The sequence below is a fragment of the Henckelia pumila genome, unplaced genomic scaffold (genome assembly GCF_033568475.1).
Source record: "Henckelia pumila isolate YLH828 unplaced genomic scaffold, ASM3356847v2 CTG_80:::fragment_3, whole genome shotgun sequence".
In the NCBI taxonomy this organism is placed as follows: domain Eukaryota; kingdom Viridiplantae; phylum Streptophyta; class Magnoliopsida; order Lamiales; family Gesneriaceae; genus Henckelia; species Henckelia pumila.
The window spans coordinates 203,908-221,397 of NW_027331885.1; the positions used below are offsets into that span (position 1 = coordinate 203,908).

At 36.6% G+C, this 17,490-nt stretch overlaps 3 protein-coding genes and 1 pseudogene across 3 annotated transcripts; 1 reads left to right on the forward strand and 3 right to left on the reverse strand.

The window, feature by feature from the left end:
* Positions 1–2,017: 2,017 nt before the first annotated feature.
* LOC140873883 (probable inactive receptor kinase At5g58300) lies at positions 2,018–3,501 on the reverse strand. The gene is made up of 2 exons (XM_073277162.1): positions 2,939–3,501; positions 2,018–2,638 (listed from the first exon to the last, which is right to left on the reverse strand). Exons 1-2 carry the CDS (start codon positions 3,456–3,458, stop codon positions 2,088–2,090), a joined length of 1,071 nt encoding a protein of 356 aa, XP_073133263.1. The 5' UTR covers positions 3,459–3,501; the 3' UTR covers positions 2,018–2,087.
* Positions 3,502–5,690: 2,189 nt separating this feature from the next.
* LOC140873840 (probable polygalacturonase) lies at positions 5,691–10,285 on the reverse strand. The gene is made up of 6 exons (XM_073277112.1): positions 10,137–10,285; positions 9,213–9,969; positions 7,122–7,242; positions 6,823–6,997; positions 6,543–6,613; positions 5,691–6,421 (listed from the first exon to the last, which is right to left on the reverse strand). Exons 2-6 carry the CDS (start codon positions 9,564–9,566, stop codon positions 5,781–5,783), a joined length of 1,362 nt encoding a protein of 453 aa, XP_073133213.1. The 5' UTR covers positions 9,567–9,969; positions 10,137–10,285; the 3' UTR covers positions 5,691–5,780.
* Positions 10,286–11,904: 1,619 nt separating this feature from the next.
* On the forward strand, positions 11,905–15,454 carry LOC140873841 (endoglucanase 6-like; annotated as a pseudogene).
* Positions 15,455–15,809: 355 nt separating this feature from the next.
* Positions 15,810–17,490, reverse strand: LOC140873867 (probable protein phosphatase 2C 8). The gene is made up of 3 exons (XM_073277140.1): positions 16,891–17,490; positions 16,257–16,362; positions 15,810–16,078 (listed from the first exon to the last, which is right to left on the reverse strand). Exons 1-3 carry the CDS (start codon positions 17,488–17,490, stop codon positions 15,810–15,812), a joined length of 975 nt encoding a protein of 324 aa, XP_073133241.1.

Genomic DNA, 17,490 nt, shown 5'->3' on the forward strand with positions numbered 1-17,490 from the left:
ATTAATGGACCAAAACCAAAACATGAATAAGTTAATGGACCAAAAAAATATTTTTTTTCAAAATTGAATTTGGTCGATATATATAGAACCTATCAAAATTTCAGTTTAGGTTCAATTAATCATTTATATTTAATTGTATATGTAGTTTCAACTTAACAAAGTCTAAAAACCACACCGTTGAAAATGTCAATATATTCCATAATGCTATCATTCTTAGATCTAACGGTGTTGTGTGTACATTAATTTCTTCAAAAGCTCAATGATACATTCTCAAGGACATCCATTGAATTACTCCAATATTACATAAAATCATTTCTATTGTACCTAGGGCTGTCATATAGAACCAAAATATCGAATTTTCGGGATATCATAACGAATTTTTTTTTGATATACAAATATTTTTTCGGTTTACGGAATTATTTTTTAGTATCTATATATATGGTATTAATATGGATTTTTTGTATATCAAAATTTTGGAATTTCATTATCGGTTCCGGTATGAATTTTTTTCATACCGATATATTTGATACGATATACCGAAAACCCACCCCTAAATTTGTACCGTTAATTTACAAATACAAGATCGTTCATTTTACTCGAAGTGTAATGACTATTTTTAATCTAAAAGTGATTAAAATCAATTTTGTTATCAAAATGCCGTATTATATATGTGCATATATCCCTAACACTTTGGTGTATTAGCTTTTAATTAACTTTTGGTCTGATTCTTGTTGCGACGCTAGATATAACTATGAAACTTTAGCATTTTCGGATATTATATATATAAATATGTTAGCGATCCGACGAAATAGGACTAAAAAAAATCAAAGTTATTTTATCAATATATACTTGCACTAAAACCCAAATTAGATATATAGATTAGTTCATATGTGTGTGTGTGTGTGTGAAAGTACTAGGATCGGAGTGATAGCATTATAAGAATCACTATTCCAATTTCGATCCACACATATATGCTAATGAATTGAGCTCTACTCAAATTATTATAAGCTTTAATATATGCTTTAAAAATTCATCATAATCAATAAAATACTCTTAAAAAGCATTATGTATTTATTAATAGAAGTAGATCACTACATAGGATCTCAATAATTTAAAATGATTGAGATTAATATATAAGATTTTATTTTATACTCATGAATGTAACATTTAGTACTTGAATTAGTATCTGACCTTGAATTAGTTATTGCAGCTTATTATTTTGTTGGATTAATTTATATATATATATATGCTTCACCTGGAGTTGATATCTCCACGAATCCACCCAAAAATGGGTGGGAGATACCATATTTCACTGGAAAATCACATCATGGTGATGACATTGACACCGAGTCCAATTAATTTAAAATTTGAGGACAATAGCTAGTTGGCATCTTTGGAACTAATTGGGAACTCTTTGGTTTTCGTCGTACAACGTCAGATTGTGATTCCACGTGCCAAACATACAATCCATCAAAATGGGGGACAGATGAAGGTGCATATGGGTGCTTCAATCGGAACCTGTACGTCATTCAGTAATTGGTCCAATGTACAAAATGATCTGTCACCCACACGGGAATTGATGATCTATTCGGAAGGGTGAGTCCATGCTACAAATATCTGTTTATATAACATGATAGTACGATTATCTAACTTAAAAAAAAAAAAAAAAACTAAGTTTATAGGTGTTTTTTTTTTTAAAAAAAAAGTTATAATAAAATATTCACTAGAACATCTTACATAAACACATGTATCGAAAATTCTACTCGCGTTGTGACATAGACTCACTCGATTTCTTGTCCAACGAGAGATACAAATTGTGTGGGTGATTTCTTTTCATTTCCATTGAATTTTCCACTCTTTTTACTAAGATATTTATTTATGTAAAAAAAAGTTTGAGATGGAACACATATTCTTTAACATAGAACAACGTACGGCGCCCATATATTTGGAGACCTTGTGTAATATATTGTTTGAGATGGAACACATATTCTTGCATGATGTCCAACAAATACAAAAATTTTACACGGTACTACTAAAAATTATATTCTACATTGATCTGAAGATTCATAATATTAATCATTACAAAACTACATATATAATGTATCTTCTAGACAAGAAAGGATTTGTTGTATGGTAGGTCTCGCATTCGACACACCATCAATGCATCCCAAGGCGATTTCGTAAATCATGTTGGCTTGCTTTAGATCTCTTCCCTCCACGCAGAACTCAAACAAGCAATCAATATTCCTTTTCGCCTTCGATGAAGTGCCGGCCTTGTTAGGCCATCCAAGGATATCCATCAACACAACGCCCAAGTTATGTACGTCGCTCTCGCGCGACGTCGTTCCCGTGCATAATACTCGCTCCGGTTGTGTTGAAAGCTGCACCATCTGCCCCGGATCGTCGATGTCCACGACGTTCTCCGCCAGCTGGACGAAACCGTAGTTGGACAGATGGGCGGTGAAGTCGATGTCGATCATGACATTGGAGGATTTGATGTCTCCGTGGACGTTTACTTGCAAGTGTTTCTCTCTCGGAGGGTTTTGGGAGTGGATGTATCCGATTGCTTTTGCAATGCATTGGATTATCTTGAGGCGATGCTTCCATTGTAGGGCAGTTTGGCCTTGTTCCCTTGCACCTAATCAAGAAAATTAATGTTTTGGGATATATATATATATATATATATATGTACTTTCGAATATATATATATATGTTTCAAACTATATATAATGCATCATAGCTTCCAACCTTCTTGATAATTAAACAAGAGAATATTTGGAAAAGTATAGATTCAATAGAGCACATCAGATGAGAGTTATTTTTAGATGAAAATTATTGTTAAGATAAAACAATCTAGACTTCTGTGTGATTCTATGCTACACCGGGAGCAAACGAGATATTGACATACAATATGATCCAAAAATTTAAAAACATATACCAGCAAGCAAATCAGCGAGACTCCCCATAGGATAGTAGCCACAAACCACAAATTTGATCCTCTTTGTGTACAAATAAGCTGAAACAGGCACCAAGTATTGACACTGGTTCCCAATCTGTGCCACCCTTTCGATCCTCCTCCCGAACTCTCTCTTGCTTATCAAAACATTCCTAAATCTTTTCACCGCACAAATAATCCCTCCTTGGAGAACTACTTTTTCAGTCATCCCCAATGGACTTTCCCCTAAAACCCCAACTGAAGCCCTCAAAACCTGCCTTAGTGTCATCTGCGTCGACTCCGAATCATTACCAATATTTCTAGTATTTTTACAACTAAACTTCTTGCTGACCGAGTTACAGCTGTAGCCAATGTCGTATCCTTCGAACGAGGTTAAGGGGACGTCATCCATGTAACCTAAGGCGAACTCTTCGTAGCCGTAAATGGAAGACGTGGACCGGAGGCTACATTCTCCGGCTTGAGGGCTTCGTTTAGGTCTAGTGTTCAAAGCTCTTGATAACATCTTTCTTTCTTTAGTACTTGAATTTTTTTTTTAAAATGCTTAGTTTTTTATGTTCGGGATCATGGTTTGCAAAATCTTGAGGGTGTGGATACCTATTAAATGATCGAACATGGGTTGATTCTGATTGGTTTCAAGTGTTTTTCTTGGTATACAAAAGAAATGAGTTTTGTTTGTATAGGATATATGACTGTTTGTATCAATCTTAAATGCATATGTATTAACGAGCTAGATTTAGGAAATTCCGTGATTTGAACTGTCTTTGTATTGTATGTAGTTAATAAATTAAGAGTCTTAATTGGTACAACAATATTTGTATATATAATAATTCTTATAACACAAAAAATTCATGAACACAAATTTTAAATTTATCAAAATCTCATTATAAATTCAATAATAGTAAAATCTCCGTGATTCGAACTGTCTTTGTATTTTATGTCGTTGATAAATTAAAGATTTCATTACGAGTTTGGTTCAGAAATTCTAATTAAAAACAATTTTTTAAGGTAGTTTTTGCAAATAATAATAATAATAATAATAATAATAATAATAATAATAATAAAAGTTATAGTAATTATTTACTTCAAAAAATGAAATGAAGTTTTTTGGTGGCCTCTGCATCAACTATTTTTAAAATATATATTTGAACATAAAATTATTGTCATTTTAATTTCAGACTATTTTGATCTCATTATTAATTATTGAGGTGATATCAACAATTTTTAATACCAACTCAGCATTTTCCATTACGTCATCAATATTTTTTGGTGAACATGCATCAACAATTTGGTGAAATTAAAATGTCTAAAATATTATTATTATTATTATTATTATTATTATTATTATAAAGTAGTAATTACTATATCAAAAGCAAAACTTGAAATATTTAGTTAACAAAAACTCGGATTAATGAGACATGCCAGTGGACAAAAAAATTATTTTCTCTATGAAATATGTACCTACAAATATCTGGTTATTATTACAAAATCTGATTTTAGCATTGAATATTGTTACAAAATATTCAACACTTCATTATTCTTTATTCAATAATTGTACGTATAGAAAGCTGGTTATGAAAGAAAAATTAAAATGTAGTTAAATTTGCTTGGTTATGAGGTTAATTATCTCAACCATTTGCTGTGTTGATCATGTTTTTATTTGATTCGAATAAGAAACGTCACCGAATAAAATATTTTTTTATTTTAAATGTCAACGCAAAAAAGGAAACTCGAGACCTCACCTTTTCCTTCACGTGACTCGAAATTATTTAACTCAAATAACTAAGTCATAATCTATAAAATAAATAAATAATAATTCCGTGACAGATACGAGGCATAAATGTGTGATCATTTCCAGTAGTACAGTACAAGGAAATTTTATGAATCTACTGTCCACAAAAGTTGTGCTTGATAGGAAATCATGATTAATTTCAAATTCTTTGATTTATTTGCATCAACCATTTCAAAAGCCACGCTAAAATTTCAATAATTAAAAATTTATTAAATGTTCCTTCAAATCAAATTCAACAAACTAAACATTTTGTGGGGAAAAAAAAAATCACGACGCATTTAATGGGCGGCAGAATTAATATATAAATTTAATATGAATCTTGTTATTGGAGCCAGCGATGTAATATTAACGAATAGATATAGACAAACAACAACATTCTTATTTGGCTTGCCCTGTTATTCCGTGCTTTGTCTTATTATTTTCGGTACGTCAATTATGAGACATTCTTATGGATTTACATCAATGAAAAATTAATAATTCATGCTTTGTCTTATTATTTTGAGTAGGTGTATAGTAGGGATTTACATCCATGCAAGGAGTTAGTCTTAATCATATTTGCAATTAAAATAATATTTTTATATAAAAAGTAAAAAATTTCAAGGATAGAGATGGATTTACAAAATTGCCCGAGCTATTTACAAGTGCTTTTGTTATTTATTTTTGTATCCCCTATCAAGTGCAAGTAGATTGCCAAACTTCCTATGCATATATTTAATCAATCATCGAAAAAGTTGGTTATAGTTCTAAATCAATCATCAAGCGATTGACTTTTATTAGTTTCACAAATACGAGCATAATTTGTTTCCTAGGATCATTTTTACGACCACTAGACCATATTCAGAGGTCACAAAATGTCCTCTTTATCTTGTCCCATGATTGTAAAGAAATCTGGAAAATGAGAGGTAACGGACATAATGTTAACAAAGAAACTTAAATATTTATACATAGCCACTCAAATCCATTTCTTGATACATTGAAATAACCATAATTTCTCACATAATTTTAATCAAAAGATTGAACAAATTTCAAGAATTCTCAGAAAGAAGAAGCGCAAGCACCGAGCTGCTGACTGCTGGTCAATTCAGAACATGGCCATGGGCTAACTTCGACAGCAGCTCCACTCACATCAGAGCACTGCCATGGAAGATTTCTCGAACCCGGGGATCCACGGAGATTTATATTCGAAAGACAGATCCCAGTAAATGGTGCATTCTTCAGCCCGTGAATCAAACCGGGTTGCAGAACCTTCTCGCCCCACACGTCCTTGATCGTAATGTCTTTCAAAGTTGGAAGAGCATTCGGATTATAGTTCTCGTCAGGGTGGTCTCCAACATCGCCCGAGATCTTGATCCCCTTTCGTGCATTCTCTATGTAAATGTTGGAGAAAGTGATGTTTCGTATAGTTCCTCCTCGGCCTACATTGGTTTTCAAATGGATTCCGACTCCCATATTAAATAGATTTATGTGCTCTGCTAAAACGTCTTGAACTCCACCGGAGGTTTCACTTCCAACAGCAATTCCGGCAAATGGTGATGAACCAGTTACTCGTCTAATTGTTATACCTTGACTAGGGCGATTATAAGCGATTCCGTATTCATCCCACCCACTCTTCACTGCCACAAGGTCATCTCCTGTCGATATGTATGAGTCCTCGATGCATACATGGGAGCTCGAGTCTATATCAGTAAATAGCCAAAAAAAAAGATAATATAGAATATCAGTCATTTTCCATGTATAATAAATATACCACGAAAGAAATACTCCCCCTCATAAAAAACATTCCTTGACACAACTTACCTGGATCGATTCCATCAGTGTTGGGAGAGTCTGCAGGAGCCAGGATGGTAACGTATTGAATGACAACATTGCTGACAATAGCAAAAAAAATGACTTAAACCAGATGCTCTGTTTTACCGTTTCAAGGTTCCAACTTTAAACCGAAATAAAAGGCCAGAAGGGATAACAAAATTACTTGGCACGACAATACATAAGCTTTAGGACAACTGTCTCGATATTCTTCAGTGGATTAAAACTAAATCACATACAATCACTAGCGCAGTAAGACAAATACCCATACCTGCAATACACGGGGTGTATGTTCCAAAAGGGCGAGTTCTTGAAAATAACATTGGAAATTGTTATACTTCTGGAGTTCATCAATTCAACGAGGTTAGGCCTAGTAAACTGAAGTGTTCTTTGCCTCCACATATTCCACCAGACTTCACCTTGACCGTCAATCGTCCCATTTTCACCTAAAAAAGTAAATAAATGAGCAATGGTTGAACAAAAACTAAAATGTTCCTTTACAAAATATAAAACAGAAGGGTGACAGCATTTTGTTTATTTAGTCCTTCAGATGATTCCACTCATACTGACCTGTGATTATCACATCATGTAGCCCATCGCCATGGATGAAGCTCATATACCTTCCCCCAGGCAGTTCTCTTCCTCTTCCATAAGAAGGCAAGGGATTTATCAACGGCCATTGATCGGTATCCTAAAGCATTGAGAATGAAAACAAGGTGAGAGATTCACCCCATATGTGTAAGAATAATAAAGGATGAGTAGAAGAAATGATAACATTGGTTTTAGACATACAAACACAATAAAGTTCAGAAGTCTCATTATCGTAAACACGCAATCTTATACTAATTTAATATATAACAGACTCAAAGCTATAACTAAAAATTTAACAGATGACGGAATCTAGCACACGCATGCAGTATCACCATTGCACATTTAAGACCATGCATTCAATGTATGCGTGAATAGTTAGCAGAAGCTATGCTAATACGACATCATTGTTTAGATTTTCCAAACGTATGAACAAAAATTTGACCTTTCATAACAAAGGTGACTTATCCATGTTGTCTTACCCAAGGACATAGAGAGAAAGTGAGCAGAAACAGTCACATATTTCTATCGCATTTTACCATATCTATAATCCTGTGATAAGCTACACCCAACATAATATGATATTTCACTCTCTATACTCATTTTCTAGCTCCTCCAATAATCTTTATACAGTTCAGATATTTACTATTTTTTAAAAAATATATTATCATGTTGTCCACTAGATAGCTAGCAGGCCATGATGCATTGATTAAGTAGAAAAAGGAATAAATATAGTGATAATTTGATTGTTCGTCGCCGTAGTAAATAGACGAGAAAATAGAATTTCTCTCCAGCATCTCTTCCAAGGTGATGTTCCAATATCTTCATCTTCTTTCTTTTATCACTTAGGAGCCGTGTGAGATGAAAGTCTCATGCACGGTTTTGAAACTCCCAATTCTCTAGCAAATATAGCCCTTTTCATCATTTCTTCGCATGTACCCGCAGTAGCATTCAAGTAATGCCCTTTGACTTGCTCCTACGGAACCAAGGTCGAAAAGATTGAGAAAATCAGTCATTCACAACCACTAATGAAGGATTCCTCGAAAAGTTAAGGAGTCCTACTCATGGTGACTTAGTTGAATTGGGCGAAGCTGTACTCACTTACGATCAACATCTTGTGAAGTTCTTCTTGAACGAATCTATTTCTATGTAAAAATAGAACGTTTTGTGAACGTCTTTGTTAAGGTGATCAATATTTGACAATAATATGCTCAAGCCAGCTCCTCGGCCCGCACCCCTCCTTTGATGTGCCCCCTAACATCTCATTCAACGCCATTCAATCCCAAAATCATGTAATAGCCTCTTATACCAACTCAACGTCACTCCATTAAAATCTCATGAATCAACATGCATATTGACCCAGTCAAGTTTTCCATCAGAACTTTAATCACATCGTCCTTGTATGTTCATTCATGAAAACCAACTCATCTAATAAACTGATCAAAATTATCGACATGTATAACTTAGATTAGATAATTGGAGGAACCAGAAACGTGATGCATAGGCAAAACAGAAAATTAAAAATATTTTAAAATAACACCAGGGGAAAACCATTTGCTTCTTTTTTAAAAAAAAAATCTAAAAAGAAGGGCGTAATCGGTTCCAGCTTATTTCCCTCTCACTTCACCAGTATCTTACAACTTACCGGCATAACCACTCGCACATCAATTAATTTCACTTTGGCGTAGCCGCGTAGGAGTATGCAGATTGGTTATGGGATCACAAGTTCAAAATCCTAAGGTACATAACTCTATATAATTCTTAAGCTGGTCTCCCGTGCTTAATATCACACATTTGTTGCCTGATGCCCGACCAATTAGTGTGTGAGTGTGTGTGTGTCTTAATATTAACTTCTGGCATATGATTCACATCTTCCACTTGGGGGCATGTTAGGGCACAGTGTTATTGTTTGAAATCGCAAAGGGAACTTGATGATAGAGAGGCTTTTTCCCACAACAAAATCCTTAACAATCCCAGAAACAATTTAACGAAATATTTTTACTTCAAAATTTTAACTATCAAGACGACAGTAACTATTCCAATGAGATTATGAAAAGGAGAACATTTGTATACCGTTGTAGCTTTGATAACAGCATTTCTAGCCAAGAACAGAGTCATGTGGCTGGTGAGATTAAAGGGTCCTGTTAAAAACTCTCCAGCAGGAACATAAAGTAGAGAGCCACCCGGCCTCCCCAAATGCTGGATTCGGTAAATTGCCTCCTGAAAAGCTTTCGTGTTCAAAGTCACTCCATCCCCAACAGCACCAAAATCCTCTAGCGATATGACATCGCTTCGGTACCTGATTGGTACAATTCCCGAGCATGTAACCCACTCGGCATTGGCAAATCTAGAGCAATTTATTAACAGAGATATAACCCCAAAGGACAGCAAAGTCGAAACAGCAAATGCAAACGGGTGCTGCTGCATTTTGAACTGGTTCTTGATTCTGTTTCCCGAATTCTTTGCAAATCTGGGGGTCGAAACTTGTAAGTGGATTTAGTGAAGAAAGGACACGAGGGTTCCAAGAAAAAATATTTCTTAATCAAAGTGGAGTAGGATTAAGCTCAGTCGAATGGGCGGAAAGGGATGATTTGTGTATAATGCGTCACTAAAGCTCAGATTTTTGTAACTACTTTGTGATTAAGCCAACTGTTAAGAGTATACGACAGAAAAATTCAGCAATTCTCCGCTTCAAGAAACGCAACACAGCGGAAAAATCTGAAAAACTGCATGCTCCATCAAAGATTCAAATAATTAAAAAAAATGAGATCTTGAAATGATACAAAGAGAAAACTCCAAACAAAGATCTCCCGAAATGATTAGACCAAATCTGCAATTAAAAAAATGAAAACAATCACCACAACTCCAATCATAAAGCATAAATGGCTACAAAAAGTAGAAACTTGGTACTAAAACAGAAGAAGCAAAAGAAAACACAGGGAAGTGAACAAAAATACAGAAAGTGGTTCAAACACAAACAAACCCATTAAAGGTTACCCGCGGAGCTCTTCTTTGTCGTGAAGTAGCCGGGGTTCCAAATGGATAAAGAGAGTGGTCACCGAGAGGGGAGAGGGAAGGACCTTTTTATTATTACATTATAAATATATTTTATAATAGATCAGAAGAAAAAGGGGAGACAAAAATTAATAGTTAATTAACGGATAACTTTTGCTTTCGACCCATGTCCCCCCTCGGTGTGGGCAAATGCTACGATAAACATTTAAAATTTTGCCCGTAAAGTAGTTGTTTTTACTTTTTTGAATTTTAGAATTTTGATCATTAACAGTTTTTAGTTATTTTACATGAAGAATTGATATGATCGCCATAATCCTTATGTCAACATCACGGGGGAAAAAAAAAACTTGAGCTTGAGATTATAACATCATTTGTTTTTTCCAAAATTGTTTTTTTCATAAAATTTGCAGAAATTGTAGAAAATATAAAAAAAAAAAAAAGTTGTTGAGGTTCACAAATCACCATAGCATGTGGCGTCTGGCCCTTACTGGCCTGAATTATGGAACAGATGCACGTGCTTGCCAAATGCCAGGCCATTTAATTCATTAACATCATCCATTAAATTGTGACTTCTATACCACAATTATTTGCTCGAATTTTACATATATATCAACTAAAAATTAATAATAATAATAATAATAATTTAAAACAATAGTTTCAATAATAATAACAATAATAGTCATAATAAAATAAATACGTATATATATATTTCGAGAGTCGCTAATATCTACAATGAAAAATAATAATTTTTTATATAAAATATAATATTTTTTTCATGAGTCAAATTAAATAAGAGGTATGTCTCGCAAAATCGACATTAAAAATCGTCTAATATGATTTTTTTAAAGTAAAAGACATGTCCTAATTAATTAAACTCAATTTATATTTGAACATATTTGAGTTTTAATAATTCACTTTCAGTATTTTCCAAACACCATTCCGTAATCCGGTATGATTTGTATCAACTTGATAAGTTCAAAATTATTACAAAATATACATGCTTATAAATAAAGTTATAGTAAAGCCAAAGTACACTTGGTCCCATGTGACATGTGTAAAGACCTAAATATCCTCATGTCCAGCCCAGAAGTTGTAAATAAGTTTGTTGGACATTAAATAACAATGTTTGAATACAGACATTTTTTTATAGATAGACGATATATGATAATAGAGTTGTTAATGGGTCGGACGGTTCATTCACGGGCCAAAGCCCATATTGGGCTCATCAAACTAAACCCAATTAAAGAGTCGAACCTTATGGACCAAAATATTAGCTGGGTTCATATTAACCCGGAATCCCATCGAGGCCCGGTATATACAAACATATTTTCTGTTTTTTTTAAAAAGAAAATCAAAATTTGATTGGTCATTCAATATTAAAAAAAACTATTGTATGAAATTCTAACCTTTTTAAAAAGTGATAAAATTCATTGCTTTCGCGTCAAAAGATTTCCTGCAATATGTAAATTGTTACCAAAAATAATTAAATTTCAAAATAGAATTATTAAGCTTTACATTTACATGTATTAAAACTAAACATCCAGGTATGGTTTTTCAAGAAACGAGGGAAGGCCATGTAGTCGGTGGCCCGACCCGAATAAGTGGAGCCCGATTGGGGAAATTGACAGTCAACTCACAGTGCACGTATTGAAGTAGAAAGCTTTGCATTTGAATGTGAATATTCAGCTTAAGCTTAAGCTTGAGGATGAAGTTGTGTTTTTAATCCCCAAACAACAGCACATGCCTCCATTTTCATCTCCCCTTCGTAAAGAACATGCAAGACCTGTAATTTATGTTTTTAGTCCCAATAATATCATAAACACGACAGCATTTATTAGTATCTGCCCATTTTTCTGTACCATTTCCTCCCTCATCTCTCCATATATACTCTGTCTTTCACCCTTCCCTCTCGCCCAATCTCAATCTTTTTCTTCCTTCTATGCTCGTTCTTGAGTTTATCTCCAGTTTCAACGAATGTTTGAGCAGCACATTTGAGTTTAAACTTTTTTTCCCGGTTGTTTTTATAAGTTTTTGTTTGAGGTTTTGATGGAGAAATCCTCGGGGCTCTGTTTTTCGATGGCTCCTCTGTTTTTGGTGCTTTGGGTTCTCCTTCCTCCTCCGGCATTGGCTGTCCATGACTATGGCCAGGCTCTCAGCAAGAGTATTCTTTTCTTTGAAGCTCAAAGATCTGGCTACTTGCCCAGTAACCAAAGAGTTAAATGGAGAGGTCATTCTGGGCTCAACGATGGAAAAATCAGTGGCGTGAGTTTTTTTTCCCTTCATTTTCATACCAAATCTTGTACTTGCACAATTCTGGTTTTTCGTTTGTGAACCCTGAATCGTTGCAGGTGGATCTGGTGGGAGGATACTACGATGCCGGGGACAACGTTAAATTCGGTTTGCCGATGGCATTCACCGTTACGATGATGTCTTGGAGCGTGATAGAATATGGAAGGCAAATGGGTAAGAGTGGGGAACTTGGGCACGCCATTGAGGCCATCAAATGGGGCACTGATTACTTCATTAAAGCTCACCCCCAACCTTATATCCTCTACGGAGAGGTAAACCACTAGTGTGGCAGCAATGTTGTAATCATATGCTATAATCTGTTTCATTACTGAAAATGGACCCTTGGGATGACTGATCATGCTAAAAAATCTTACAATGCAGTATATTTTCAATGTCATTTTTTTGGTTAAGTGAAGGTGGGAGATGGAAACACAGACCACAGCTGCTGGCAGAGGCCAGAGGACATGACCACCTCAAGAGCTGCTTACAAGATCGACCCGAGCCACCGGGATCCGACCTCGCGGGCGAGACAGCCGCCGCCATGGCCGCCGCCTCCATCGTCTTCCGCCGCTACAATCCTTCCTACTCGGCGGAGCTCCTCAAACACGCGTACCAGGTAACGAAATTTGATTCCAGGATGGCAGTAATTAGGTGGTCACGCGAGGGTGGTTGGTGTCGGTGCACTGTAGCAGTTGGTGCCCACATTTATTACAAAAAATCTTCAGGGATTCTCTTCTCATATCTCTCTGTTATTTATTGATGCTATATTTAAGTATCAGCCGGTGGGCTCATGCATGGATAACAAAGCTTGCTATTTTAAGGAAGAATTAAGGAGATATGTTTTCTATATTCCCAATTTGCTTTAAACTTGTTGATCTCTCTGTTGGTTACAGCTATTTGATTTTGCGGACAAGTACAGGGGAAATATGACAGTAGCATCACAATAGCTCGGAAATATTATCGATCTATTAGCGGATATGCTGTATGTGATCCCATCCCTTCATCAATGCTACTCTACTAATTAAAAAGATTCCATTTTTATTGATTTTTTGGACATATGATTGAATAATATGGGGCAGGATGAACTGTTGTGGGCAGCTGCATGGCTGTACAAGGCAACACATAATGAGTACTACTTGAATTACTTGGGAGACAATGGTGATTCGCTTGGAGGAACTTATTGGGCCATGACTGAATTTGGTTGGGATGTAAAGTATGCGGGTGTTCAAACCCTTGTCGCTAAGGTTACTCATAAATTACTTTTCAAGATTTTGGATATAAACTTAGATGAGTTATATAACTAATCAAGATGCGGATTGTGTTTTTGCAGCTTCTGATGGCAGGGAAAGGTGGAAGACATACTTCTGTTTTTGAGGGTTATCGGGAGAAGGCCGAGTTCTTCATGTGTTCCTGCCTGGGGAAGGGGACGCACAACGTTCAAAGGACGCCTGGAGGGCTCTTATTTAGGCAAAGATGGAACAACATGCAGTTTGTGACCAGTGCTACATATCTCATGACTGTATACTCAGACTATCTCGCGTCAGCTGGCAAATCTCTCAAATGTTCATCTGGCTACGTCTCGCCCTCCGAGCTTTTCTCCTTTGCCAAATCTCAGGTGCGTGTTTATATATGTGCTAACATCATTCGCCACTTTGATATCCATTTCCACTTGAGATCTTGTTTGTTGTGGTGTCAGGTGGACTACATTCTTGGAGATAACCCCCGAGCGACGAGTTACATGGTCGGATACGGAAACAATTATCCTAGACAAGTGCACCACAGGGCTTCCTCCATCGTGTCTTTTAAGGTTGATCCTTCGTTTGTTAGCTGCAGGGGAGGCTATTCCACATGGTATAAGAGAAAGGGAAGTGACCCCAATCTTCTTACCGGTGCCGTTGTTGGAGGACCTGATGCTTACGACAATTTCGCCGATCAAAGGGACGATTATGAACAAACTGAGCCTGCTACTTACAACAATGCTCCACTTCTCGGCGTGCTAGCCAGGCTACATGGCGGTCATGGTGGCTATAACCAGCTCCTTCCAGGTTTTTTCACTGCATCCAAAGACTTTCTTGATACTAAGTTTACGAAAAAAGTGGCGAGTTTAATGTTTTTTGGCTTTTGTGATCCTAGTCGAGCTGCCTCCACTCAAACCAATAGTCAATATCCCAACTCCAGTAGCAAAGCCTGTTATAGGTCCATTTCCAGGTACCATTCTACACATCCATTGTTTCCTGCAATAGACAGGCGAAATCGTCTTTCTTGGATTGGATATTAAACCCAACAACCCCATTTGCAGGTTCATCAGCCAAGCCAATTGGTATCAATCAAAAGCTTACAACTTCATGGATACAGAACGGAGTGACTTACCACAGATATTCCGCAACAATCACCAACAAATCTCCCAAAAACTTGAAGACTCTGAGACTCCATATTTCCAAGCTCTATGGTCCGATATGGGGTCTTGCAAAGTCTGGTAGTTCGTACTTATTCCCTGAATGGATCAACTCTTTGGCACCTGGAAAAAGCCTTGAATTCGTTTACATTCACTCGGCTTCTCCAGCAAAGGTCTTGGTATCAAGCTATATTCTTGTCTAACCAGTGTTATATATACTCCACTCGGTTTCTAATCCGGTTCTGTGATCAAGAATTGTGCAGCTATACAAGACAGTGATCAAGAATTCGACATTTCTTTTTTTTCTAAAGTTTCTGTGAATTTGAATTGCCTGTTGATTTGTGATCTCGGTCGGGCAACGTCGAAACGGGAGACGAAAGGAGAGAAGAGACGATCTAAGACACAAGTGCTCATCCTCTTTCTTCTTCACTTCTTCTGCCCTATAGAATGTGTATCCAGACAGTACTGGAATATACCATGAAAATGTGAGAATGAGAAGTCAAAAGTCTTGTTGATTTGTACTTTATGGCAAGCCTGAGAATTCCTATGTTGCCATTATTTGTGTCTGACGATGTTGCATGCATGTTTCACATGATTCTTGTTTGAGCAAAATAACTAGTGCTTTTTGTTGACCTTGTTATAACATTCTTAATTATATATAGCAAAGTTACATGTTTGCAGATAAATAAGAGAGCAAAAGCAAATAAACAACTGATCTGATCGAAAGTCCACATTTATTAAAAACTCGTCATAACTCCTACAACTCCTACTTTACAAAAACGAACTGTAACAAAGAAACCGAATCCAAGTCAAAGACTTGGAAAACTTTTAACATTCAACTCTAAAAGCTACCAAAACAAAATAATAACAATAAATAAATAAAATTACAGGCAACAGCAAAAGGCAAACGAACACAAGTTTATTCGAAAAAAAAAAAAGACAAATCGCAAACGAAAGTTGATACAGATCATTCAGTTCAACTGCACAACTATGACGCTGATGTTGTCTCTACTTCCTCTGGCAATGGCCACCTCGGCCAATGCCGCCGCCGCCGCCTGAGCACCGGTTCCATCGCTCCACATCCCACCTAGACAGTTCTTCACGACTTGACAGGCGACCCTGTTGCACAAGACATCCCAGAGGCCATCTGTGGCTATTATGAGGAAGTCGTCCGACTCTGTTCTTTTGGTGACCATGACCTCAGGCTCCGATATTACATACGGTTTCAGAGAGTAATCACCTGTGATATGGGATCATACATTTGGATCAATAAACTTGAAGCAAGAATATGACTACACATTTTTTTGATACGCTGCGCACCCCATAAGTGAGCGTCACCTCAACGGTGGATATGGTGTCGACAACATATCAAAACTCTTTTAAGTATATATATATAAAGATTTTTGGCCATCTTATACCTAAGGATCTTGAAGTGGCAAGAACTCCTTGTACACGCCAGCCGTTCCAGTTTAAGATGTTTCCTCCTGCGGCTTCTATTCTCTGCTTCTCATCTGGTCGGTCCGGCTGATATAATCCCAATTTAAAAATATATATATATTATATGAACACATAATAAAATATGAATATCCGGTCTACCAATCATGAAACTAAATATCAAATAATATTATAATATGAATCTTTGGAAACATAATAGACGGGACATTACTTTCAAGTGAAATGTTCATCTTTTAAGGATGGAACTTATAAAGGTAACATGTCACATTGGAGCGAAATTAATTAAGGTGGCCTCCTTAAATTTAGTTAAAAGTTTCTAAATGACTGGCAATATAATTCATTACTATAAAATTTACAATTATTATTTACATCGTAAAGCGTGTAGCATGTAATAAGCTGTTTGGAAGTATCTTCGACCATTTCAACGTAAAAGATATTCTACATTTCATGCAATATCTCGTTGTGAAATAAAAAATGTTGTAAAAACAAGGATCGAGAGAAAATTATTAAAAAAATATATCATTACTTTAAATTTTAAAAACTAAATTAATTTTAAAATAAATAAATACAAAAAGAAGGAAACAGTGTCCGTGTGACCTTGTGATCCTTGGACAAAGGCACGGCAGCTCCACTCCGGCAGAGCACCGCCCTGGAATCTCCACAATTGGCCACCACAACCTCCTCCTTCCCCACCAGAACCACCAGCGCCGTCGACCCCATCTCCGCCGCATTCTCCTCCGCCGCAAACTCTTGATCCACACTCCTAAAACACTCCGCCATCACCTTCTCCCAATCAAATTCCTCCTCCAAAGGCGCCTTTTGATCCATTATAAGCTTCTCCAAACAAATATGCATCCTCTCACAGCAACTCTCGGCCACCTCCGCACCGCCGTGCCCGTCGTAAACAGCAAAGAAAGCGTACTCCCCAGAAAACCCGACAGGCGGCGCCACCACCGCGGAATCCTCCATCACCCTCCGCCGCCCCATCACCGACACGTGCCCAAAAGCCAAGCCTTCATGAGTACTCTTCCTCTCCGACATCCCTTCTTCTGTATCCACAGAAGAATGGTGATTCTGAAAGCCGTGGGCCTTCAAACTCAAAGACTTGAGGCGCTTGATCTGCAGCCGATTCCTACGGGCTCCACGTGTCCTTCTGACATGCAGAGAAGTCTCCTTGCCGCCGGAACCTGACGTCAT

What these genes read in the sequence shown, in the direction of transcription:
- LOC140873867 (XM_073277140.1), bottom strand. Translation starts at nt 17,490, where the DNA reads ATGACGTCAGGTTCCGGCGGCAAGGAGACTTCTCTGCATGTCAGAAGG. An exon ending in CTTTGTCCAAGGATCACAAG is followed by an intron (nt 16,363 to 16,890) that starts GTCACACGGACA and finishes GGATTATATCAG; the next exon opens with CCGGACCGACCAGATGAGAA. An exon ending in TGCCACTTCAAGATCCTTAG is followed by an intron (nt 16,079 to 16,256) that starts GTATAAGATGGC and finishes CCCATATCACAG; the next exon opens with GTGATTACTCTCTGAAACCG.
- LOC140873883 (XM_073277162.1), bottom strand. Translation starts at nt 3,458, where the DNA reads ATGTTATCAAGAGCTTTGAACACTAGACCTAAACGAAGCCCTCAAGCC. An exon ending in TCTCGCTGATTTGCTTGCTG is followed by an intron (nt 2,639 to 2,938) that starts GTATATGTTTTT and finishes TTTCTTGATTAG; the next exon opens with GTGCAAGGGAACAAGGCCAA.
- LOC140873840 (XM_073277112.1), bottom strand. Translation starts at nt 9,566, where the DNA reads ATGCAGCAGCACCCGTTTGCATTTGCTGTTTCGACTTTGCTGTCCTTT. An exon ending in ATACACCCCGTGTATTGCAG is followed by an intron (nt 6,614 to 6,822) that starts GTATGGGTATTT and finishes TGCTATTGTCAG; the next exon opens with CAATGTTGTCATTCAATACG. An exon ending in CACTGATGGAATCGATCCAG is followed by an intron (nt 6,422 to 6,542) that starts GTAAGTTGTGTC and finishes TTACTGATATAG; the next exon opens with ACTCGAGCTCCCATGTATGC.